Consider the following 24,945-nt stretch of genomic DNA (forward strand, 5'->3'; position numbering starts at 1 on the left):
ATGAAAAAAATTTAACAATCAGATATCGAGAATTCGTTGTTTCTACGCAAGTTTACGCTTTTAATTCTATCCACGTTAGAATTTATGGTAATGCGCATGCGTTATTACGATTATCGTTACATCGAATATATATACTTAGCAGTCAAAGTGTTCTATGTTTTTTAATTTTGTGGTGACAATATATCTCGTCAATGAGGCGAAATACTTTTTGTTTAATATTTACACATTTTACGAAGATATTAAAAAATTGAGGTATAATAGTTTTTTACTTTGTATATTTATCACATTATTATCGTCAATTTTCACTGTTCGATTATTTTTTTTTCACCATGTATATGATCATAATACAAGCAAACTGTAGAGAAGTATCACGTTCGGGTATAGGAATCTCTCTAGGCTAGGGACATATATAAATCATCGATAATAGTTTTTTTGTATTTTCTTGTGAAACAGAGCATAAGAGCAAGATTAATTTTTACATATCGTCGGTGATAGTACTTCATTTGGAATAACAATTGGAATAAAAAAGATAGGATTCCCAAATATGTATCTTTTATTTCCCTCGTATATGTATTATCTCTACTTCTTTGTACAACAGTTTGCACTTCAAAGTCAATTGTTATTATATAGTTCAAGTATTCTCTCGCAGAGTGCGTTAATTACTATTTCATTCGTAAAATATATTTTATATACTATGCGCAGAAGCGAACAGTAGCGGATGCATTGCGCATGTTCTTTTACTTGTTGGATTGGCGGGAAAAACCTGAGAACGTAGTTGACGTAGCAAAATGGTGTCGGAAGAGTCGTTAATTTCGTGTTTCTGTAATTTAGGTTGTGATGTTCCACATGAATTGGTTGTTGAAAAATGTAAGTTATATGTTAATCTACAACGTAAAATTAATTTAATAATATTTGTAATGTTTATATATCTATTGATTTATATTGTTAATCAGAAGTCATTATAAGAATTCATCTATTTAAACATATTTCTTATGCCTGATAACTTTTGATAGCTATTTACATTGATATATATATACAGTTATAAATATAATACATATTTAAAAAATTAATAATACTTATATTTTATAATTCTACCCTAATACGTTGTATTGTTTTAAGTCAGTAGCTATTTACAAAAATGTTTTTAACCAGGTCTTCAACTTTGTCGAACATATGACATGGAGGAAGAAACATTTGTGGATTTATGGGTTGCATATGCAGTTCCACATTCTTTAGATATTAATCCAACAATTGATGATCTTAATAAAATGGAAAAAGAGGAACTACAAAAAAACAAGAAAGATCTGTGTAATATGAAAACAACTACAACATTTGATACGCAAGATAATGTAAGAATTAATCAAGAAATTACGTATCCTTTAACATATTCTTATAAAAGTTTGATGTAACAAAATTGAATTTATTTTATTTCTACATATTTTCTTTACATGTATTTGATACATATTATCATAATAGTAACAATGTTTTGGATATATATACCACTGGAGAATGTTCTACATCAAAGGTAAGTTTTTATTTTATTTGATTTTTGTTTTATCAATTGGCACTCTTTTATATACAAAAATAGCGAATACAACCTTATTTTATATTTCTTTGTTCCTATATACAAGTTAGATTAAACAAAATCGCGTAAACCTTTTGTATTTTTCGTCGAAACGTACATATTGTCGTTCGTGCACGGCTACTTCGATGATTTCAAATTTTGTTCCTGTCTTCCTTGTTTTCTTTTTTTCTCTCTTTCTTCCTTTTTTCTTTCTTCCTTCCTTCCTTTCTTCCTTCCTTCCTTTAAGAGAGGTGGGGGGAAATCTTCATCCCTGTAATCGTCTTTCACCATTGTTGCCAGATTTATAAAATTAGTTTTTATAAACATTGCAATTAAAATTCGCGCAACACGGAATTTTTATACATAACTGTTTTTTACAATTTAAAATTTTACAAAGAAATGGTAATTTTAGATAAACAATAATGCTTGCATCTACAATATCGTATAACATCTGCGTACGAATTTTTCGTAAATAATCATAAAAATTATTAAGTTTAAATAATCGACATAAGAATTTTCTAAAATCGTGTTGCATTATATTAATAGAAAGATACCTTTTATGTCAAACCTCAACCTTGGCATTGCAATGATATACATCGCATTGGCAACACTGTCTCGCATTCTTTATGGTCGATTTGTGGTCTATAGTAGCAATGACGTAAGATTTACCTGTAGATTTATTCTTAATAAAATTGAACTTTGTACAACAGAAAACTCTAATAACAAATTACGGAACAATTTGGAAGCTTATTTAATAACATCGTAAAGCAACACACAAATACATCGTATTGCTAATTTCCCGTTGAAAAAATTACACAAATTATATTTATTAACATAGAATTATTTATTCTGGATAGTATAAATTTATACGTGTTCTTACAATTTTTAGATTTTGCTTCGAAACATTTTTAAAAAAATATTTAATGAATAAAAAATAATGATTTCTTTAAATAATCTAAAAAATCAATTCAACATGCATACGGAATACTCGAACTGTAATAATTCTGCGAAATTATGGAATATACTTCTTTAAAGGAAGAGAAAAATTCATGTTTAAAATTTGAAGTGTTTTAAGCTTGTATACTTTTAAATTTGAAAATTTTCAAATACGTGTTTAACAGTTGTGCATTTTATTTAAATCGAAATTAAGAAATCAAGTAATCAGTACGAGTACTTAAAAATCTTATGTCATAGTGACAAAATCAGTACAGATGGTTACTAGATACAAAATAAAAATACTATGTTATACGTTATACTTGCTATTGACGGCGAACAGTTACGATACGAAGTGAAATTTCCAATGCTATTTCCCGGCAGGTGGTTTCTTATTCTGAGATGAAACGTCGTCGTGTATAGGATCTTGTCGGGGCACCGTAATTCCCGCCACAAAAATCGTCCAGGTAGATCGCCGCCATTATCCCCTCTTTCGTTCCTTCCCACTCTCTTACAAAGGACACTTTCGTGGAGGGGAATTCATTGCTATTGGTAGAAAAAGGATAGTATGCCTGTTCGTATCGGGTAGAGAGGGATTCTTCCCATCTAAAGAGAGCTGACCAGATTTCTTCAAAGGGTACGATTTCAGTTTTCAAGGACCCAGACTCCATTATCATCCTGATGCGCGCGTGCTTTAGATCTTTTACGAACAAAGCATTATTTCTTCGTTGTCCCTTTACGTATAATTTGTACGTTATATTAATATTTATTTCATAGTTGTTCGTTTAATCGTTTGTGTGAATTTAATTATTAATTGTATTTTTAAAAAATAATTAAATACTTGAATATCTCGATGGCGTCGAGTCAACGACGCCACCGACTGTCAGCGCGTCACGCGGATTCGGAGTGTATTATTCAGTGATTCGCCGGCCTCTCGTGTGGATTTTATATTCTGTACTCGTAAGCCGTTAACCGTGGATATTCTGTCGTTGTGAAGTAAGCAAATGATTTTTAATAGTATCGCATCGAGTGAATGATGTGCATTCGATCTTTAAAACGGTCGAGTCGAAGCGTCGGCCATTATGGAATTTGGTTCGAGTGTATTTCATACTCGAAAGTCATTCCGCCAATCGTAAGAGCGCTTTGCATTGCAACGACCTGTTGCTGTTTCTACTCTACCTATTATTGTTTGTTTAAATTGTCCATATCTTTTGTTTTAATCTGTTCTATTCTGTTTTGCTCTGTTCCTATTGTGTTACGTTAGATCAATTTTACTAGAGACAAAATAAATTTGTTTCTTCCATATTTCTTATTCGATTTATCATCGGATACTATTATAAGGAACGCGTGATAAATGTATTTACTAATATTAGGAAACTTTACGGATAACCTTGTCCGTGCGTTGATACACGATTTGCGTGTATAACAAGAGAATAGTATTGTGTATATGTACGAGAAAGGCATGAAAAAAGGAAGATCTTTCGTATAGCTGTGTGCGCGCATGCGAATGTCGTCGACCGTTCGTCGAGTCCTGAGCGTCGCGTCGCTCTACAACCTGTTGCTGCGACTACGTCGCATGTTTTCTTTCGATGCCGCGAGTAACTTTTAGTCTTTTTTTGTGTTTTATGAACTTTTCTTGAAAAGTAACTTTTGCTCTTGAATAAATTTAAGGCATTATATGATCAGCTTCTTTCTTATTTTTGTCTCTTCTTAAATTTCTTTTTATATACTTATTATGCGTATATGTACATGCTGTGCACGAATAATCCGTTCGCGCTTATTGTATTTTAAATACGATTCGTTGTGATCGACGTGAGTTTCAACATTATCCGAATTGTTAACATGTTTCAAATCTGGATCTAATACCACTCATAATTACCTATAACTATTTTTAATACTACTATTGACAATATTAACGATCTTTAAGAAGAAATAAAAGAAAAAAAAGAAATAGCTTATTGCCTTGATGTTTAACGTATTATTAAGTTATTAAATTATTATAGAATTTTAGCTTTCTTAAGTAGTACAGGCTTGAAAGATCGGTTCCTTAGGGAGTTGCTCACATCTACCAATTAAGTACAATTGACCAACAACTGACAGTCCGATCTCCTTCCTCTCTTTGCTCTAATTTTGTACTCGTTTGCGTGTTCTTTCGTTCCACGCGGTAAGTGAGAAATTTGAAATACCTATAAACAAAAAGAAAACCGGATTCTCGTGTTCAAAAGTGAATAGAATAGCAAGAGATTTTGTGGCGTGCTACAACTGTATCTGGTAAAAGCTTCACGTTATTTCCCACGGTATCTCTGCGAAACAGTGGGGCGAAAGATTGCCAGGGGCGGATAGTTTGCGGAGAGAGGGATAGAAGGAGAAATAGTCTCCTGTCTCTGTGTGTATTCACCAGGATGGGAGGGGGAAAGAGGACAGCTCTCGGTGATCGACCTAAAGTTTTACACAATCTGGTACAGCAAGTATCGTTCGAATGAGTTTGTATCTCTTAATGTGTAACAGTATTCCGTTTATATAACCCATATTCTGCAATTACAGTTTAACATCAATTGATTAACGTCTTCTTTTTCTTAGGAAATTTCTTAATATTCTAATATTATACAGAATTGTTAAACTACTTTCGAAGATGGTAGCTTTTTTCGCGATCCATTCCCTCTAAATTTCAAATACCGAAGGACTCAATGTTCTGAAATTTCGAAAACGTACCGAGAAGTTAACGCAAAGAAAATTGGTTTTAACCTTAATATAAGAGCATCGAACGCAAACTATAAGAAATAGCCTGAACTTGATTGAAATAATACGTAATAAAGCAAGTGCCACGAACGGTCAGGTTAACAACAATTAACCCTTCTCGTTATCTTGGCTCTTGAACACATGTCTGCCATGTAACTACTTACTTTTCTTTACTGCGTAATGTTATGAGTTTCAAATCGATTGTTTACCGTTTATTTACTTAAACAATCGATGATCGAAATATCCGACAACATATACAAGAGCGTATACACGAGGAAAACGAGAATTATTTCCTGGATTTGCCAAATGAGTGAAGGTCTAGTGCACATATGATCAAATTGTGACTAGATCCCCACTCATTAAGCACGTTTGGGTTTAAGCATCGCAATCTCGTTAGGAAGGTTATGAAAATGATCTTCTCTGTGTTGGCGCGAAAACGTGTACCGTTTCAAATAATTAATCATATGACCGGGAGCGATATCAAACAGATAATTCCATAGACGAGTATGAATGTGGTGCACGTTTTACTTTGTTTCGTGACTAGATACATACTCGTCTACGGTGGTCTGTTCTTCTCTCGGTATATATTGTAAATTTTATACGAATAATAAATACGTCGATGTCGTACTTGTCGCAGAATTTATTTCATTAATATCGTATATTTTATTCTCTGTACTTTTTTTCAAGCAGAATAAGCGAGTAAGGAGTCCGACGGCGGAACATGAGAATGATACTAAAATTCGAGCAGTGGATCAAGTGTTTACGCCATCGACTTATACTACCAACGTGTAAGCAATTTGTTTAAAATTATTGTTTGTGGAAGTAGAATAATAAAATACAATTTCATCGCGTATAATAATCATTTTATATTTATTTCCAGAAGCGTACCTAATCGTGCGCCAAGTTCAGCTATCAGAGGCAAAGTTCTATTGCTTTTTGGTCCAGATGTGAAGTCTTGGAGTAAGCAAATCCAACAGGATATATCCATTGTTAAAGCGCATCATCCCCATATACCTAAAGATGTGGTATACATGTTTGAAATGCTTTCTACACAAGCGACTGTTCTAACTATTAACTGTTTAAATTTTGGCGAACGACTGTGCCATATTTGGAACGAGACAATGGGATCTACCAAGCCTAATGTACGTTATGTGAGAAATGTTGCATCCATGAGTCAAACACCGTTTAGAACGTGGGGTAAAATATTGACCATGTTCGATAAATCGGTTGAGAATAAAATTGTGATGTTGGAAGGCTGTAAAAGATGTAAAGGCGAAAAGAACGCTCCTGTCATGCGCTTAGATCTTAGTGGTATTAAATATTACTCGGTTTTTCCGGGTCAAATACTGGCAGTGGAAGCTATAAACACAAGTGGAAACACTTTAGTAGTAAAAGAATTATTTGTCAAGGGTCATGCACCGTTAGCCAGTGTACCAAACTTATTGAAAGATTTAAGAATATATGTTGCCGTTGGCCCGTTCACGGCTTCTAATAATTTGAACTATCAACCATTATGGGATCTTATGGAACGTGTTTCGGAAGAAGAACCGAATGTTTTGATATTGGTTGGACCTTTTATAGAATACACGCATCCTGAAATAAAAAAGTGTACTCTGAAAGATACTTATCAAGAATTTTTTGATAAAATCTTAGCAAGAATTACACAATGCTTGCAGGGGTACGTTGTTTCTTATTTTTATAGTGGACGTAGCCAACAGGAATATTTCTTCTCTCACCTCTTCCCTCTGAGAAAAGAATTATCTTTAAGAAAACGTTTGTACGTTCTGTATGTTTTTATTATTAACTTCATCATCTCGGTTTTCTGATTTCACAATTTTTATGAATATATACATATATATTTCGTATACGAAAATGAATTGAAAATCCGTTTGAAGTAATACACTGAAATTTACATTAAAATAAATGCTGCTTCACTGTCGATCGACAACTTAGTTACGTCCACATTTTTATATTTCATTAAGTTTTCACAAATTATTAGTGACAAGTTTATTTTAACGTAGAAAGGATACTCATGTTGTATTGGTACCTTCCAATCGTGATGTGCATCATGATCCGGTTTATCCAACACCAGAATTTATTCTAAATACACACAGAATCGGATCAAATATGGCGAACGTTTACTCTATGCCAGATCCATGTATCATAAGCGTGGAAGGTTTAAAAATCGGGATCACTTCTGTGGATGTTCTCAGACATCTCGGACAGCATGAAGTATCGTAAGTGTGCTAATAATTAAAATACGTAAAATTAATTTTAACCTAAGATATTTTTAGGAACATGTCGGGAATGGATAGAGTAGGTCGTTTAGCCGATCACGTATTGTCTCAGGCGACGTTTTATCCTTTACATCCAGCTCCTTCGGGTTTGAATTGCGATTCGACGCTTTTGAAAAAATATGCTTGCTTTAAACGTCAACCGCATATCATGATTTTACCTTCTGATATTAAATACTATTGTAAACCAATTAACGAATCTCTCATTTTGAATCCTGAAAGACTACAAAAGTACACCTATGCTAAATTGTATATACGACCGATAGATAATGGCAAGTGGAATCCAAACAATGTATCTTGCGAGATCGCAAAAGTCTGATCGTTTTATTACGGGAAAAAAACTATTTTAAACATTGGAATGTTAAAATGAATATATATCAATTACAGGTTTGTAAGAAATATTTTGTTTAACAGTGAAGTATTTCTGTTGTGTACTCCTGGATGGAGCTAGATCAACGATCCTTCTATGTATGTATATTTAAATGTCAGAGTATTCCTTGATTACTGTATCCGTAGATTCGACGAATCTTGCATCGCTAGATTCGTAGGAAACTAATAACGTAAATAAAAACAGATTGTTACATGACTCGTGTTTTGTAGTTTTTGAATCTTGGAAAACTTGTATTTGTTTTTTTATTTCATGTACGACTGCATCGGGAACTCGAGTTGTTATAAAAGTTAACTTGTTCTTTATCCGTTAGAGGTTAGCACTTGTTGCATTTGAAAGTTACAAGTTTGGTCCATGCAATAAACGCGCGATGGCGCCACGCGCACAACAATCGAAGTCCTCGAGTTTTCTGCTTCTAGCGAGTTGTGGAATCGGCCATTGCTCCAATATTTTTCTTGTGATCGAATATGTTAAATGTCCGATGGAGATAAAAAATCATATACGAGTTTTACGGTAAGTCGTTTAATCCTGTTTCATATTTGTCAGTGTTTCTCGTATCTGTTTGCTGTATTCGAAATAATCGAGTATCAACGATCTGCCAAATTTTATTCCGCCATCTTTGTTACAAATTCGTTTACATCTCACTGTGTGTTATGTTCCTTGAAATTATTTTATATTTTGGATATCATTGTTGGATTAGCATTAATTGTCGATCTACATTTATGACACCAGTTGTAATTAAATAAGTTGCTTTTTCGAAATTACCATATAATATTGAAATTTGCTTCGCGGGTTTCACAACTCTGTTATGGCCTTGGTTTTTTCGTCCAAAAAAACGGGAGTTATGAAATCAAGCATGTGACGATAAATAAGAATGCGATGTTTAATTCTATACGATGTTCTTAATTTAATGTCTATTACAACTTAATTGTCCCATGGTACAGTATCCTTTTATCTATGGGTATTATTTAAATTAATTATAAATTTATTGATTTAGCCATTATATTTACACAAAGAAATTGCATTTTATTCGTAAGAAATTCTCGGAGAAAAATTAATACGAACTTGAAACAAATGAATATATTACTAAAGTATATGTTTAAGGTAAGAAAAAAATGTAAGTAACATGATTAGTTAATGCAGTTTTTGAAGTATGTTACATCATTTTCAAACAAATTTTAACCGTTATAGAATATATTAATGCGTATAACAACGGAGCGTGTTAATTTATACATACTAAATATTATTGATTTAAACTTGGTTTCTTTTTTTTACAATATTTTTCACAATGATTTTCACCGTGGACACTATACGAGTATGTCGAACTTAATATATCGCGGTATTAAAAAATGGAAAGCACACTTTAACAATTTAAACGGTGAAAATATTACCGACAAGTGAAAATATCAATTTCGATATTACCGGCGGTGAATATTTCTTCCTTAAAAATTAATCGCACGTTTAAAGATGTACATAAATTCGAGGTTGAGTTCGGAAAAAATTGGATAAAATCGGTATTTTGCTTATGCGCGAATGCTTGAAATTTGAAAATTTTTCGAAAGTTTGTAGCGACACGATACGTGGCTATATAACGCGCGATGGTTCGACGCATAGCTATTTAACGCGTGGCAAATATACATAATATGTAATTCCGAAGATTCTCAATACGGGCGTAGTCAGAAAAAGGGAAAAGGTTAGATTTTAATCTCCCTCTTTTAAATAAAAAAGCTTAAATTACAACTGTTAATAATTTATTATTGATATTTCGCGTGTAACAATAAATATAAAATCTGCTTAAAATTATATCATAAAATTAATGTTAATTCTGGGCCGCTGTTGTTTCTATGTAGGAAGATAATTTCAAGTTTTCGACCGATCCTTTTGCTTTTTCTTATTCGACGCTTTGCTGTAATTTTGCACTTACATTATTCAATTATAATTAATTGAAGTTTTTATGTACGATGATAAAAAATATTCCGACTAATTTATAACTAATTATAAATTATTTAAATCGAATATTCATTTAACGTCGAAGCTGTGAAATGTGCGCAAAGCACCATCCAGACACGACACAGATACACATATTGAGAACACGAGAAAGCGAGAGTGCCATATCGATCCGGCTAGTTTGTTGTCTACCTACCTCAACCCTGGTTATATGTACATACTTTATAACTGGTTGGTTCCATTGGCACAGGTCCCGTTATTTTTTCAACGGCGGGTCAAATTTTTGAGGAAATATTTTTGCTTCGTACACAAATATACTTCTTTTCCTTTTGTTACAGTTGTTTTTTTCTCTTCGATTTTACGCATTTCAAGTTGTACAATTATGTTTCGAACAGAAACGAAAAATAGGTTATTGGAAATCTCGTGCAATTAGGACGATATCATGCACAATTATTTGATTATCTCCGTTATTTTTATCATCGAGCGCGGAAGAAAAATATCGACAATACATAACCGTATGATCGTGTAATAATATCTATTAGAGATGACCGTTCCAAACAGTTATCGAACAATAGTTTGATCAAAGCGTTTTATAAATTATTCCTCATAAAAATATTCAGAATGTTTATTGAATGTTTCAACGGTACTACATCATGCTACAAATGTATAAACGTAGTTTTCGCTTTCCTAACAAACATTGGCGTAACTGGATAGGGGCGGTAGTGAACTTGGCTCCTCCTACCAGAAATCTCTGGAATCGGTAAAAACATTCATTAACGTACAATCTTCTTTTTTAATATAATTAATTTTCGCATCAGCTGGCGATGCGTAACGTTTTACCAATGTCACTATCGCATATATGTATAAAACTAAATTATATTAGAATATAAATTTAAAATAATAACGATTCAGAAGCAAAATCAGAAAGGATGAAATAGGAGGGTTAAAGGCATAGATAAACAATTTTCATTTCGAGTGATATGGAACGACGAAAAATAGTAGATCGGGCACATCGGACAGAAGTAGAATGCAGTTACGAAGCATATTCAAGGATCGACCAATTGGTGGCGTAGTAAGGTAGTATCGCGACAACGGTACGAAAATTCTAGTCTACGCCGGTGGGCTGTTTTGGGCGGGCAACGGCTGTGCGCAAAAACGGCGGCAGTCAAGTTCAAGGCCATCGACTGCCTTTTCCCACTCCCTCCCCTCGTTGGCGAACCGCAGAACCGCCGCCTCCAGTGGCACCGCCACCATCACGACCACTACCATTACCGTCATCGCCGCCTCCACCGCCGTCATCGTCATCGTCGTAGTCGTAGTCGTAGTAGCCGTCGTCGTCGTCGTCGTCGTTGCCACTGGCACTACTGCCACCGCCGTCGCCGCACTGTCGTCGCTCTGCTGTCGCAGCCACAGCCGTCTCCCACCCACTTACCCTTCCATCGCGATATACACGTAGCACGCATAACGACAGTAGCGTATCAAGTTTGGAGCAACCGTTGGACCGGTCCGATTATAGGGGCAAAGGGAGAGTTTTGGGGCTCGATCGATCTACCTACGTCTGAAAATACAATTGTCTCGTACGTACGCGTAACGCAACGCTGTTTCAAGCGTTCCTCTTTCGTTTACGTTTCTGATACGCGGGCACACGTGTTCCAATTGGGACTTTCGAAACGCGATTCAACATTAAGACCGCTTGTTTGTTTATGATTTACAAAGATCGTAAGAGAAACTCGATTGTACGGAAGATCATGTCTTGTTACAAATTGACTCGAGGCCAGGAGTTAATGACCGAGTGGTCATGACTATGATAATGTCCACTACGACACCGCGTACTTGAACGACACGGTAATAGTTACGATTTAAAGTGAACTAGTCTCTTTGTTGAATATAATTGTCTATGTTTAAAAATGCAACGATTTATGGGAGATTTCTATATACTTTGAACGATCATATTCATTCATTTCCTTAAGGTATCGATATAGCGTACTTTTGAAACGTAAACGATAGAACAGGATCACTAATATCGAGTCGAATTTCGGGAGTGGTAACATTTGAAAATTTTACGTGGGAACGAAGAAACGCGTTGAAAATTTTCTAATTGTTTGTAACTTTTTCGAAGTGCGATGACTTGGAGAGTTCATATTATAAGTGAGTGATTTTTGAAAGTGGAGTGAAAAGTCAGAAAAGTTTGGTAACTCTCGCTTTAAATTTTAAAGGTTCAATAATTACAAAGTGGAACGATTCTTTTCTTTTCTAAAAATCAATTTCTGTAAAGTTAAAGCCTAACTTTTAGCTTGGTCATAATTTGGCCACGAAATAAACGTAGATAAGGTGTGCAATTAAGCGTAAGAAATGTGTTTGGTGGATTCGTGGCGACCGGTGTTAGGATCGGCTGGCTCCGTGTATTACTGTACCCTGTATATTGCTGTCAGTCGCGTACGGCTCGTCGCGTCGTCAACGTCGTGGAAGGGGGTGGTGCGTTCGTGTATGCGCGTGTCTTAACCACGAATATACATGAGTGACCGGATCTTCGGCTCGGTGTTCATTTTCCCTTTCTCGCTGCGGAAAAGCGTGAGAAATATAAACACGGTGTTTGCGTGCCATTGAAAAGAAAGCAATTGACAGCCATGGAAGCCTGGATGTACGACGTGGTAGGTGCCTGGGACACATAACCTCTCTGTTTCTTCTTCTTCGATCTCGTGGGTTTGTTTACGTTGCTGCGCGCGCGTTTCTCCCTGCTTTCCGTTGGTTTTTCGATCGAATATGCATGTGCCGGCAACAATTTCGACCTATGGAAAATCGAAAGCATTTTAACGCGTATCTTTCGTTTACATTTAGAAGAATGATCGAGTCGAAGAAATGAATAATTTGATGAAATTGAAAAGGTTCGCGCATGCGTTACTTTCGTTTCGACACTTTAATCGTGCATAAAGGTTTAACGCCAGCGTACTCGTAGTTTTCGATAGAAAAAGAATCGGTAGGTATTAACTTCGTTCGCGTACCGTGTCACTCAGCTTTAGCGACAACTCGGTTATTACGTTACGACGTGTCTGTTAGGTAATCTATCCTGTAACTCACCGATCATTTTTCTACGTCTGCCGGTTTTTAATGCACCCGACAATTCGCGATCGGTTCGATTCGTTATTTTTCTTTTCTTATCCCTTGTGTAGGCGATCGAACGAGATCGTTTCTGTTTCCTTTAATTTTCGCTGGAGCAGAATTTTTGCCGATTCAACGTATCATTTACAATTCAAATTTAGTTTTAATTTTCAATTCGTTTTCATTCATTTCGTTCTTCGTTTAAATCCGAAGCGATATCCGTAATATTCGAGATATTTGTCGAAATATTTGACACGCTTCATTTACGTATGTGTGTCATGTGCTACGTATAAGGGACACGGATATGAAAAAGCTGTTTGTTTTGATGACAGTGGGATATACATGTATGTATAGGCAAACAGAGCGATCGAAGGCAAAAAACTTGAACGAAATACTTTTAATATTTTTATCGTACGTAATTGTTATTTCGGTATGTGTACCAGCGATACAAATTTCATTATTTAATCCCCTTAAAATAACATCGATCGATTAACGATAATTGATACAATAAATGATTTTCGATAATGGATCGAATAGAAATTAACTGGTCTACTCGTTCGTATTTCATTTGGAAGAGATTTTCCAAACACGTCCGGTTGCCGCGTGCTGTTGTGTTCTACTTCATACGTATGATAAAATAATAAAGTATAGTGAAATAACGAATAGAATAGGAAAATTAAACTGAATTACATATACGTTATATACGTGGTATATGTATATATGTAGATATTTTTTAAAGAAGCATACTATTAAGTAGTAAGTTTGTAAATTGTTCGTACGAAAATTAGAGGAAAATGTGGTTTACCGTTAAAACTTCCGAGTTAGGAGGTTTTCTAATTAGGCCGACAATACGATAATCGCGTAATAGCACATTTGGTGGTTCGTATGCATGGTGTCTGTCTGATTGAACGCGTTAAAGTGCCCTCGCGCACAGGAACGGCTACGCGATCCTAGTCTTATGCAATTCCGCGTGTACGAGATGCAAAATCATGGAATCGTCTCTCTTTATTTTCGATTTGACTCGGTAAATAATTTCATCGGTATAAACATTCGCGAAACTGTTATCGACGCGTTTTGGAAATCGATCGATGTCAGTGTCGATAAAAGGCCGTGCCTGTTTCTTCGAAACAAATACTATCGAGTTTTATCGCTGGTTATTACGCGCGCGTAATTATCCTAACGAAACGCAAATATCCCTATATAGAGCAGTTAGAGCAGGGATAAACCATTGGATAGTTAATGGTAAGAAGAAGAAGCACACACGCGTAAGTAGGTATATATTCGTCGCGTGGATGCGTCAGTCGATATTTCCAGACTCTCTCGCCTCTCTCGCGTTACCTTGGGAGAAAAAGTTTTCGAACAGTTTCGACTTTTTTAGCGCACGCTCGCGATACTCGGATGTTTAATATATCCGTAGTATGATCTGGGTTAGGTTAGGGTGAAACGCGCGCGTATCTTTTCAGAGTTGTTTTTTTCGTAGTCTTGTTACGGCTACGAAATTGAATCTCCCCGAGCCGATACCTTTCATCGCCGACAGAAATATCGTTACGTAGAAATTATTACGCGTTATAATCTAGGAGAACTAATACTTGTCCACGTTTCGTAGTTTCGAAGATCAGAAGAGTATTTTTGAAAAAGGAAACGGAACACTAGAGCAGCTCTGCGATCGAGTAGCATCACGAAGGCCGCGTTTGCAGGTAGAAGCGCGCTCACGGTACACGTACAGTACTTACGTACGTGTATGTACGCTCGTAGCGAAGACCTTGCGCGTCGCTTCTTAATTCCCTCTCTCTCTCTCTCTCTCTCTCGTTCGGTCTTTTAGGCATCTCTGTGCATGCTGTGAAATTGCGCGGATATCTAGGTACACGCGCGCATTCGTCCGCGTGTTAACTCCGCGCATGCATGCTCGCTCGCATGCACGGATAAAGAGGAGTTTGTGTGGCGGTCGGTAAGCTTTTGCGGTGGAATACGCGCGTTTGCGGTTAGGATATTCGATTTCTTAGGTTTTCGCTTAGATTTTTTTTCGCTCCAGAAAGACGAAACATCTCCGTAAGTGTCTATGGACAATATGCTTTTTCGTCTCCTTTCAATACGTTTCCTTTTATCGGGGAATCACCTGGACAGAAGCAATATCCAGATAATTACAGCGAGTCTAATGGGATTACAAAGACATATTATTTATCGGTATTATTGTAGCAAACTACAAATTTATAGTTACGGTAGGTGGAGTTTGCTCCGGTGAAAAAGAAATGGAGAGTCAATGTCAATGTATGATCGGTCGGCCTCTTATCTAACGACAGAGAAGACGGTCGGGGATGTCTGTAGACACCGTAGACCGTGTCAGGCTCTCGACACTGTTGCCATTGCAGATTAGCGTAGACCGTAAAGACTCCGTAGACAAGAGATCGATCTTCGCGAATCGCGTTGTCCGTTTCGATAAGGAACATACAGGTTTTCGAAACGTACGGCTGGGGGAACCGTTCAAGTTTCGGGCTACGAGAGCGAGACACGTCGGTGACGTCATCTTGAGAATCGAGTCGGACGCCAGCCCTAACCTTGGCCAACACACGCGCCGACACGCGACAGACGAAATTCTTTTACGCGCGATTTTTGCTTCAAAAAAATATCTAATATATATAGCGAAATAAACAAATGAATAGAATATTATTAAAATGGGTAATATGAATACCGCCGAAAATAAAATTTGTCCAAGTTATACACGCTGATTACTGTAGCGGTAATGCGATTTATACGCGGACATTCTCGTAAAACTAACGAGCCGAAATTCGTGATAATTAACAAAAGTGTAAACCATCTCCGAGTTAGATCGGATATATATTACACGATAATCGTTGTAATAACGTTATTACGCTGATTCGTTATATTGCATCTTTTATTGGATAAACTTGTCGCAAAATCGGAACATAGCGGTTACCGAAGCTTTGGCCTTGACCGCGACCCAGGGTCTTCATCCTCGGGAAATCAATTTGTTCTCTGAACTTCTAATTTAGTAACCACCTACATACGTACACTCGTATAACGTCGCAAGTTTGCGACTACTGTAATAATTCAGGGTCATCGCGATCGACTTGTTGCGAAATCATGGTCACGGTAAACGTGCCGCCGCGATATTTCTTTTCCTTTTATCGAAAACTTGTTCGTGGAACGTAAATATACGTTGAAAGGAAAGAAAGAAAAAACGTGCCGTTCTCTAACTCGACACGTTAGCGGAGTTAGGCTGCGTCTAAACTAAGTGGCCAAACGATGCTTCTTCCTCCGATTTTCTTTCGCTTCGCTTCGCGATTCGACGCCAATTAATTTCCTGCGTTTCGATTCGTCGTGATTCGGTTGTACGCGATTCGATTCGATACGATTGTAATTTCGATTCGTCGCGAATTTAATTGGACTTGGATTCGACGCGATTACGGGGTTGGACTTGTTCCGATTCCCGATACGATTTAATTGATCGCGCCGAGCATTTGAACGAATCGCATTTTTCGCAGTCGAAACCCTTCGCACCGTTATGTGATCGCATAGCTGTAGCCATAAGCCTCCATAGCGCGCGTGTTACGACAAATAAATACTTATTCGAAGTGCGATATTACATCGATACGGGAGTAATCGAAGAAAAGAAAAAGGAAATATTATTGGATATCGACAGTTTAACCGAACAAAAACGTCGTAACGTCGATCGATTCGGTTGATCGACGATTCCAGACGTAACCACGCTTTCGCTATCGTTAGCTTTCGGTTCGTTTCGAGGTCCAGATGTCGCTCGTAACGGTGCCACTATTCCGGCATAACGATGTACCTACAAAAATATGCGTACGCGCGACGTTAAAACGCCGTTATTAACGGCGAATTAATTTATTTGCTCGAATCGAATCGTGTGTCGTCCCTCGATACACGCGGATACTACACGGTAATTACTACTTGTCCGTAACTACGATTGTCCGGATTCGAGAGGAAATTAATTTATAAAGAAAGGACATGAAAAAGCATCGACTAAAATAAAAGCGATAGCGATACTGCGAGTTTCGATTTCCTCCTATTTATTTCCTTGCTCCTTACTTATTCTTGCTTACATAATCGAAGCTTTTAAAAAGAAGTTAGAGTCTCGTTGGAGTACCTTGAAAATTTGTAAGTTATATGGCGATCGCGGATAGAAAGCGAATCTTTCGCATGCCGGTAGACACGCGAACAGTTGAACAGCGGTCAATAACGTTGAAAATATCAGATTATCGTGTCTTATGGTACGCAGACGAATCGTAAAACATATCGGTGGTAACGAAGACATCCATAATCGTGATTAAACGGCCGCGCTACACCACGTCGTTATCGTGATCGAAAGAAAATCGTAGGTAACAACCGGTGCAATCGATATTTAGGTCACGGACTCTTCTAAATGCGGATGCTCGATCGGTGGACTATATTTCTTTTTTTTTCGTACGTCGCGCGTCCGTGCGTGTATGCGAAAAATAACGAAAACTCATGTTCGAAACGGCCTTCGCGTTACACCCAGTGATCGCTTATGTAAAAATAATATGGTAATACGACCATTGATTCCCTTTAAATTTCCAAAGTATGTGCGGGTCATAAGAATTTAGCGAAATAAACCGTTGATTGATATTATCGAGCAACCTGATCGTGCAAACGAATTACTACATAGTGTGCTGCTGTCGCTTCGAAAAATACGAAAATTTCTCTGTTGACATCATTTTTGTCGGATAACTTATCGATAGAATTTTATAGCCCCGATTGTTAGAAGCTCTATGGGCTGCGGGAACAACGGTGCGGGACGTTAGAACACGAGGTAGCTGAAACGAAGGAAGAGAAAAAGAGACGGACAGAGTGTCAGTCGCGCGAGGTCGCGATCAGGGGAAACGGAGACAGAGAAAGAGAGAGAGAGAGAGAGAGTGAGAGGAAAGAGTCGGACAGAGGGACTCAAGGTCGCTCAGAGTCGGCTGTTTCCGTTCAAGTTCGGCTGCTAAAATTGTGTGTTGGCGCGGTTTTGCGGCCTTCGCGAACGTGGCTGCTTCTCTCGCAGAAAAGTCAAGTTCAAGGCTAACCGGATAGCGCGATACGTTTTTCTTTCTTTTTCCATTCTTCGTTCCTTCTTTCCTTCCTTCCTTTCTTTCTTCCTTTCTTTCTCTTTTCCTTTCTTTCTTTCTTCCGTATACGTCCAGCTAACCGATTAATCGAATAGAGGTTAGAGACGGAAGAACGTAAGAAAATGAAAACCTGAATGGTGAATTAGTTGCACGCTTATATAATCTCTGTTGTTTATCGTTAAAAATGTTCTTTTTTAACCGTGTTTGTTTTTCCCGTCGTCTCACCGTTACGGTCTAATTCTTTCGTTTTAACTCGCGATACATGCTCTCTCCGTCGCTGTTCCGTTCTTGTGTCATATTAGAATTCGAGTCTGCGTGCACCGACGCCCCGTTGCTTTTCATTTCATTAATCTAAACGTGGGAGATGCACACGCGTGACGGGATTCGCACGACTAGTCAAGTTCGAGGTTAACCAGATGCTCGATGCTTCTTTTTCTCTTCTCCCCTTTACTATATTTTGCCACACGGTTCTTTCTTTGCGTTTTTCGTATATTCTTTGATCGGTAATAGAATTAATATTATGAACGTTTGTTTTCAACGAAGGATTAGCGACAATTTCGTTATTAAATTTCAGGCAATTTCGGGAGGTCTTCGCAGGTTTCCCTTAATTACGTCATCGAAGATTATTAGACAGAAAGCAACTAGAATTCGGCCGAGATTATTGGGAAAATAGATTCTGGTTACGAAGCGTTGTAACGAAGGTATCCGGTGAGAGATGGCGGTAGCGATGATAAGGGTCCGTTGTTGCAGAGATACAGACAGATATACAAGTCGGTATCTAGCCTGCGCGTAAATCTTGAAACGTGTTTCAAGTTGTTCGGTACTACTCGCAAACGGTCGCAACTGCATCTCGCAGAAAAGTCAAGTTCAAGGCTAACCAGATATTCTTCGCTTCTTCCTCTTCCCCTCGTCCTTCTACGAGCATTTAATATACGATACGGAGAAGAGGAAGACGGGAGAGGGATAAGCTTACGCAATCCTTTCACCGTTACTTTGTTCACCACCTCTCTACCTACCCACCCACCTACCTACCTACCTACCTACCTACCTACCTACCTACCTACCTACCTACCTACCTACCTACCTACCTACATACCATTCGTTTAAGTTTAAGGACTCGTTTTCACCGAGATTATTGATACTTGTCTTTTTGTTTTGTCTTTCGGTACGGTAAATTCTCCGAGAAAATGATTTAGTAAATCGCGAGAACGGAGAAAATCTGTAGACGCGAGTCGCATGCACAACCAACGCTCGATGCTACGTACCGCGAATTTTTTCAAGTCGATTCTAAAAATGCTTGAGGCGTTGGTCGCGCTTAAAAATAGCAGCGAAAAAAAGAAGTGCAGCCGACTTCGAAGCAGACTCTTGTCTGTTCGCGTTTCGTCTGTAGCTTGCGCCAACGACTGTCGCGCCCCGTCGCTCGTAAATTCGTCTATTAAGAAAAATCTTCGCGAACGGCAAAATGCTCTATTTCGAATTGTACGCGTTATCTATTTATTTATTTTACTCGTATGAATCTGTTCGGTGAGTTACGCGTTTTTCGGTTTATTTCGAAACAACGCGTAACGCGATTCTTCTAATTAGCGATCGACGAATAAACGAACATAATGACAGGTTGTTCGAGTCGTATAAAAATACGGTAAACACGATGAAAAATAAGAAATGTTCGCTGTTTCAGGTGTGTATGATGTCCGGCGCCGGCATAGAAAATATGATTGGAAATAATAGAACTATGGCAAATATCAAGCAAGAAGTCGAGAATCCTACGACGCCTACGCAAAACTATCAAGTCTGTTCACCGACCACCACCCTTCAACATCAAGAGGTATTTTTCACCTATCGCATGCAACCTAGGCTTCCCTTAGTTAAAAGGAAGTGTAGATGATGATGAGGAAGAAACAGAAGAATAACAGCAAGATGAAGTAGACGAAGACGAAGTAGAACGGAGCAAAAGCAAAAACAAAAGCAGAAGAAGAAGCAGAAGAAGAAGAAGAAGAAGAACGTTTTGTTTGCTCGTGTCCTTTATGCGCGAAGACAGGAGGTTTTAGGTTAAGCTCTCCCTAAGCTGGACCTGCCCTCTCCCTACCCACCGTTACGACACTTTTTCCCCCTAGATTCTCCATTCGATTCTCTTCTGGTTCCGCCGAGATTCTTCCTAGACTCTTCCACTAAATTCCTTACGCTCTAGCATCGTAATCGCTCCTGAAATATCCCTACCTTCTTTCTGGATCGTTACAGAGTTCTTCTTGCATTCTTCCAAGATTCTACTTTCCTTCTTTACTAAGAGAAGCCTACGTTACGTCGCCCGGATTTACCTTTCTTTCGACATTAAATAAACGATACGACGCGAGCCGAACGAATCGGAGCAATCGTTAACACTCGCATTTACGATGCACAGGTGATTTGCGGTAAAATGGAGGTTCCAGCCGATTATGGCGGAGGTGGAGGTAGCCCTGGTAGTCCCGAAATGCATCACTGTTCGTCCACCACGCAACCCTTAGGGACACCGGAGGTATACGCGATTGTAGCAAACACATGGTATACGTATATTTTTAAACGGATACGAACGATGTAAAATAGAATTACGTTTTATTTAGGAAGGTGTCAAAGAAGAAGACATGATACCGAGAAGGTTGTGCCTTGTTTGCGGAGACGTCGCGAGTGGATTTCATTATGGGGTCGCGTCTTGCGAAGCGTGCAAGGCTTTTTTCAAAAGAACCATACAAGGTAAGAAGAGTTCTTTCGTACTTGGAAATATTTCCGCGTACGGCTATTTCCAGGTAGCACCACCTTTTCATCGAAACCGCGCAAATATTTCACGCAAATAATATCCTGCTAGTTCCTTCGTTACTCTTCGTTAAGTTCCATCGCTGCTTCGTTCGAGTTCTCGGACTAAGGACCAAGTTACGTGTTCTACGCCACCGAACGCATTCGTGTTATGTAACATTGGTGCTACCTGGACGAAGACCATGTATATTACAATAAAATAGCGAGTAATTTCACAGGTAACATCGAGTATACGTGTCCAGCGAATGGCGAGTGCGAGATAAACAAACGGAGAAGGAAAGCGTGTCAGGCGTGTAGATTTCAAAAGTGCCTTCGACAAGGCATGTTGAAAGAAGGAGTTCGATTGGATCGCGTCCGAGGAGGTAGACAAAAATATAGAAGGTCCACCGATCCTTATACGCCGGTGAAGACAGCTCCGTTGGAAGGTGATTGTTAAAATCTAATTGCAAACCGCCTGTAAACACCTTGTTTTCGATCGTGATCGTATGGAGTATAGACACGCACAACATGAAAACACTTTAGTTGACAAGTACGATTAAATTTCTGATCTATTTTATTGTTTCTAGCAAACGTAGGGACAGGAGCTTCTAACGAAATAATAAGTAAGCCATCAGCTCCTATCACATTTTTATTTTCCTTCGTTCAATTATTTCCAAAGTGTTCGGTTTTGTCTCGGTAGATCTGTGTTCATCCGTCATTCGAAATCATCGTGTATTAACGATAATACAGTGTCATTCGAAACGATAAACGGTTTTATTTATTGATAGATAACAAAATGCTGGAAGCACTGGCTGCCTGTGAGCCTGATATGTTGCAAGTGTCCAATCTCTCTCATACTCTCGATACGGATCAGAGAGTACTCGGTCAATTATCCGACTTGTACGATCGAGAATTGGTTGGAATAATCGGTAATACGTCACACTACGTATACGTATATGTCAGAGAAAAAGTATTCGTTCGATAAATGTATCCGCTCCATCGAACGTATAAATCATACGGTGGAATTAACTCGTTTATCGTAACATATATGCATGTATAAAAAGTAATAGTAGGTGAAAAGTGGTTGATCGTCATCTGGAATTTATACTTATTTGTAGGTTGGGCAAAACAAATCCCTGGATTCAGCGGTTTAGCGTTGAACGACCAGATGCGACTGTTGCAAAGTACGTGGGCTGAAATCTTGACGTTCAGTCTAGCGTGGAGAAGTATGCCCAATAATGGTAGATTAAGATTTGCCCAAGATTTTACCCTCGACGAGAGACTCGCGCGCGAATGCCATTGTACGGAGCTGTACACGCATGTGAGTACTTGGATTCTTTCAACGTCTTATAACTAGTTCGTTACTAGTTTGTCACCTTGTACAGCGAACTCTCGTTAGATATCGTTACCCACGGAGTCAAACAACTTGACGAGTCTTTCAACGCGTATATAACTAATTCTTGTAAAGGTGGGAATAGAACGAGAGTGTGCTGTATGCAGCAACCTTTCAAAGTTACCGCGTTTGTTACGTTTAATTTGCTCATTTTCAACCTATTCTATACTATGAAGTAATATTGCACGTATAGTACACGTAATAAGCGGTAACGCGTGTCGACAGTAGATGTAAGTCGGGATCGTGTTGCGTTCCCGTTCTTCTCTTTCGATTAGTTCGCGCCTCGGCGAGGATCAGCAAACATAATAAGGTTGACAATAAACGAAATATAAAAGAACGCCGACCATTCGACATCGTCGCGTGGTCGCGATGGTAGGTGTCACGCGTGAGCTTGGCCGAACTCTAGTTCCAGGAAATGGCGAAGACCACCGTGCGTTCGCTATCGAGGCAAAAGATGCGTCTACTGTCGAGGCTACGTTATATTTTTCTAATTTCAAACTATACACGTAGTCATGTTAATGTTTTCCCGACAGATCATACAACGTGTTGTTTGCTTTTGAACAGTGTATTCAAATCGTTGAAAGGCTTCAACGATTGGGCCTGACCAGGGAAGAATATTACATGCTGAAAGCGTTGATACTGGCGAATAGCGATGCAAGATCGGACGAGCCACAAGCGCTTTATCGTTTTCGTGATACTATTTTGAATTCTCTCTCGGATTGCGTGGCCGCAATAAGACCCGGACAAGCATTGCGCGCCACACAAAACATGTTCCTAGTGTTGCCCAGTCTCAGGCAGGTCGATGGAATTGTTAGAAGATTTTGGTCCAGTGTTTATCGAACGGGGAAAGTACCGATGAACAAGTTGTTTGTAGAAATGCTGGAAGCCGCTTATTATCGATGAAACATCGATTCGAACATTCGTTTCATTTTCAATGATTCGTGTACCGAACGACGCCAACAAAACCCGCTATTACCATTCGAGGTAATGCACACCAGCGTTTATGTTCTGTAGATACGCTGGCAGTGTGTTGTATGCGTGCGCGTGTGTCTGTGTGCGTGTATGTATGTATGCGTGCGTGTACGCGTATACGCGGGTGAGAGAGAGAAAGAGAGAGAAACAAAGAATAGAAGTAACTTGCGTTTTTCTCTCGAGAGTCTTTCGACGTGTACGCGGGAAAGACAGAAGTGTTAAACAGGACGAGAATCATATGTTGCGCGGTTTCGTTTCTTCCCATTAAAGGGATAGACTCAAAAATATAAAATAGAAAAGGAAGAAGAAGAAGAAGAGCTTTATTTTTCGATCGCGTCGAAGCGTGTTGGAGCGTGAAACTTAATGGCCAGTGATTCCAGCAATCGTCGAAACTCGCAAACACACTATATACGAATAGCAAGCACACTGTTTCGTCGATACAACTAAACTTTCCTTTTCGAGTACCCCTTTTACAGGTACAGAGAAAACAAAAACGAAAAGAAATCATGGTATATGTCAGGTTTGGTGGGTACGTAGTACAAGATGCGAGATGCTTTCTTTTCCGGAGCTCTCAATTTAGGCTAGTTTATGAAAAGAAACAAAATAAATGTCGATCAGACAGCAGCATCTACCAAATACACTAAACGATTTCATTTACGTAATGATCAGGTTACGACGACGACGACGACGATGATGATGATGCATTGCCGAATCGGTGATATATCGTAAACACTATTAAAAGATAAAAATAAACAAATAAATTAATTAACTAATAAAGAATTTGCAAATGTACTAACTGTGGGTGTTTGACGTTTTAGTGTTAGCATTGTGTTACCAAAAAAAAAAGAACAAAAATATACCAATTTAATCAAAAACCACACGCGTAGCTCCAGGTTCGATCGTTGTTTAAGTTACCGTCTTTTTTTCTGAGAAAACGAAATAAAACGGAAACAAAAGAAAAAAGGAAAAGAAATAGAAAAAAAGTATAGTCAATTTGGGACTATGTAGAAAGAACATGAAACTCTATATTTTTTAATATAGTATCGATAAAATGGTACGTCGTTTTATATGTATAGAGTAACTGCACACTTTTTAAAAATAATTAGGCGTGCGAGAAAAAAAGCGATCAATATGAAACAGCGATGGGCAACTGCAAGGGTACGCGAACACTCGAGTATGCCTAGTCAATTACTCGATTACGATATTTTGAAATTTCTAAAATTTCATGTTTCCTAATTTTTCGAATGTACAAATTCTGTACCGATTGATTTACGAATTTCGAAACTTCCAGATCATCGCGCACTTATCGCGTACATCGATGCTCGCGAATTCCGCGAGGAGCACTCGATTTGCCCATCACTGACGCGAAGCGTGTAGACTGTGTGTGACTGCATTGAACATCCATAGTTGAATTATTTCAGCGAAGTTAAATCGTAGTATGCGCCGTTGTACAAATCGAACCAATTAATCGCGGACAGAGCTGTGAACCAGTGAACAAGAAGGATAAAGAATGGCCGGATCGTTCTCTGAATCGAGGCCATGCTATTTCTTTCTTTTTTTCCTTTACTTACGAGGTATCGTACGAGGGGAAGAGAATTAAAAATCTACGATTATACTTCGAGGACGAACCTTTTTCGACGACGAGGTAGCCAAGTTCTTTAGAAAAAATGAGCTAAGAGGGAGAAAAAGAGATTTAATGGATTGTTGAAGCGATTGTAAAATGTTATTCGCGCGTGCCA

General features: G+C 38.2%; 2 protein-coding genes and 2 long non-coding RNA genes across 21 annotated transcripts; 2 read left to right on the forward strand and 2 right to left on the reverse strand.

The window, feature by feature from the left end:
• The first annotated feature begins 706 nt into the window (after nt 1-706).
• On the forward strand, nt 707-8,116 carry DNApol-alpha73 (DNA polymerase alpha subunit B). Of its 6 annotated transcripts, none has more exons than XM_076536364.1 (7): nt 707-867; nt 1,153-1,372; nt 1,477-1,525; nt 5,924-6,024; nt 6,120-6,914; nt 7,258-7,473; nt 7,531-8,116. In XM_076536364.1, exons 1-7 carry the CDS (start codon nt 789-791, stop codon nt 7,847-7,849), a joined length of 1,779 nt encoding a protein of 592 aa, XP_076392479.1. In that variant the 5' UTR covers nt 707-788; the 3' UTR covers nt 7,850-8,116. The 6 variants fall into 6 exon arrangements, with proteins under 6 accessions (XP_076392479.1, XP_076392480.1, XP_003707369.2 ...); XM_076536365.1 differs by having other exon boundaries at nt 709-867; nt 5,927-6,024; XM_003707321.3 differs by having other exon boundaries at nt 712-867; nt 6,117-6,914.
• LOC143265256 (uncharacterized) lies at nt 1,520-3,501 on the reverse strand. Of its 2 annotated transcripts, XR_013039625.1 has the most exons (3): nt 2,821-3,501; nt 2,119-2,233; nt 1,520-1,845 (listed from the first exon to the last, which is right to left on the reverse strand). It is a non-coding gene; the product is annotated as an uncharacterized LOC143265256 (long non-coding RNA). The 2 variants fall into 2 exon arrangements; XR_013039624.1 differs by having other exon boundaries at nt 2,119-3,501.
• A 158-nt stretch (nt 8,117-8,274) lies between the features above and the next one.
• Nucleotides 8,275-23,998, forward strand: ERR (estrogen-related receptor). 12 transcript variants are annotated; one of them, XM_012294533.2, is made up of 9 exons: nt 8,275-8,431; nt 19,754-19,900; nt 20,474-20,587; nt 20,673-20,802; nt 21,066-21,287; nt 21,429-21,464; nt 21,630-21,770; nt 21,960-22,162; nt 22,799-23,998. In XM_012294533.2, exons 1-9 carry the CDS (start codon nt 8,393-8,395, stop codon nt 23,135-23,137), a joined length of 1,371 nt encoding a protein of 456 aa, XP_012149923.1. In that variant the 5' UTR covers nt 8,275-8,392; the 3' UTR covers nt 23,138-23,998. The 12 variants fall into 12 exon arrangements, with proteins under 12 accessions (XP_012149923.1, XP_012149937.1, XP_012149935.1 ...); XM_012294547.2 differs by lacking the exon at nt 22,799-23,998 and adding an exon at nt 22,310-22,757; XM_012294536.2 differs by having other exon boundaries at nt 8,276-8,431; nt 21,081-21,287.
• Nucleotides 10,454-11,250, reverse strand: LOC105663720 (uncharacterized). The gene is made up of 2 exons (XR_001097143.2): nt 11,138-11,250; nt 10,454-10,616 (listed from the first exon to the last, which is right to left on the reverse strand). It is a non-coding gene; the product is annotated as an uncharacterized LOC105663720 (long non-coding RNA).
• Nucleotides 23,999-24,945: the final 947 nt, after the last annotated feature.

Source organism: Megachile rotundata, chromosome 10, assembly GCF_050947335.1.
Source record: "Megachile rotundata isolate GNS110a chromosome 10, iyMegRotu1, whole genome shotgun sequence".
In the NCBI taxonomy this organism is placed as follows: domain Eukaryota; kingdom Metazoa; phylum Arthropoda; class Insecta; order Hymenoptera; family Megachilidae; genus Megachile; species Megachile rotundata.

Excerpts from the sequence above, each read along its gene's own strand:
- DNApol-alpha73 (XM_003707321.3), top strand. The coding sequence starts at position 789 with ATGGTGTCGGAAGAGTCGTTAATTTCGTGTTTCTGTAATTTAGGTTGT. Across the intron at positions 868-1,152 it reads TGAATTGGTTGTTGAAAAAT|GTCTTCAACTTTGTCGAACA; the intron begins GTAAGTTATATG and ends GTTTTTAACCAG. Across the intron at positions 1,373-1,476 it reads AGAATTAATCAAGAAATTAC|TAACAATGTTTTGGATATAT; the intron begins GTATCCTTTAAC and ends TTATCATAATAG.
- ERR (XM_012294533.2), top strand. The coding sequence starts at position 8,393 with ATGTCCGATGGAGATAAAAAATCATATACGAGTTTTACG. Across the intron at positions 8,432-19,753 it reads AATCATATACGAGTTTTACG|GTGTGTATGATGTCCGGCGC; the intron begins GTAAGTCGTTTA and ends TCGCTGTTTCAG. Across the intron at positions 20,588-20,672 it reads AACCCTTAGGGACACCGGAG|GAAGGTGTCAAAGAAGAAGA; the intron begins GTATACGCGATT and ends CGTTTTATTTAG.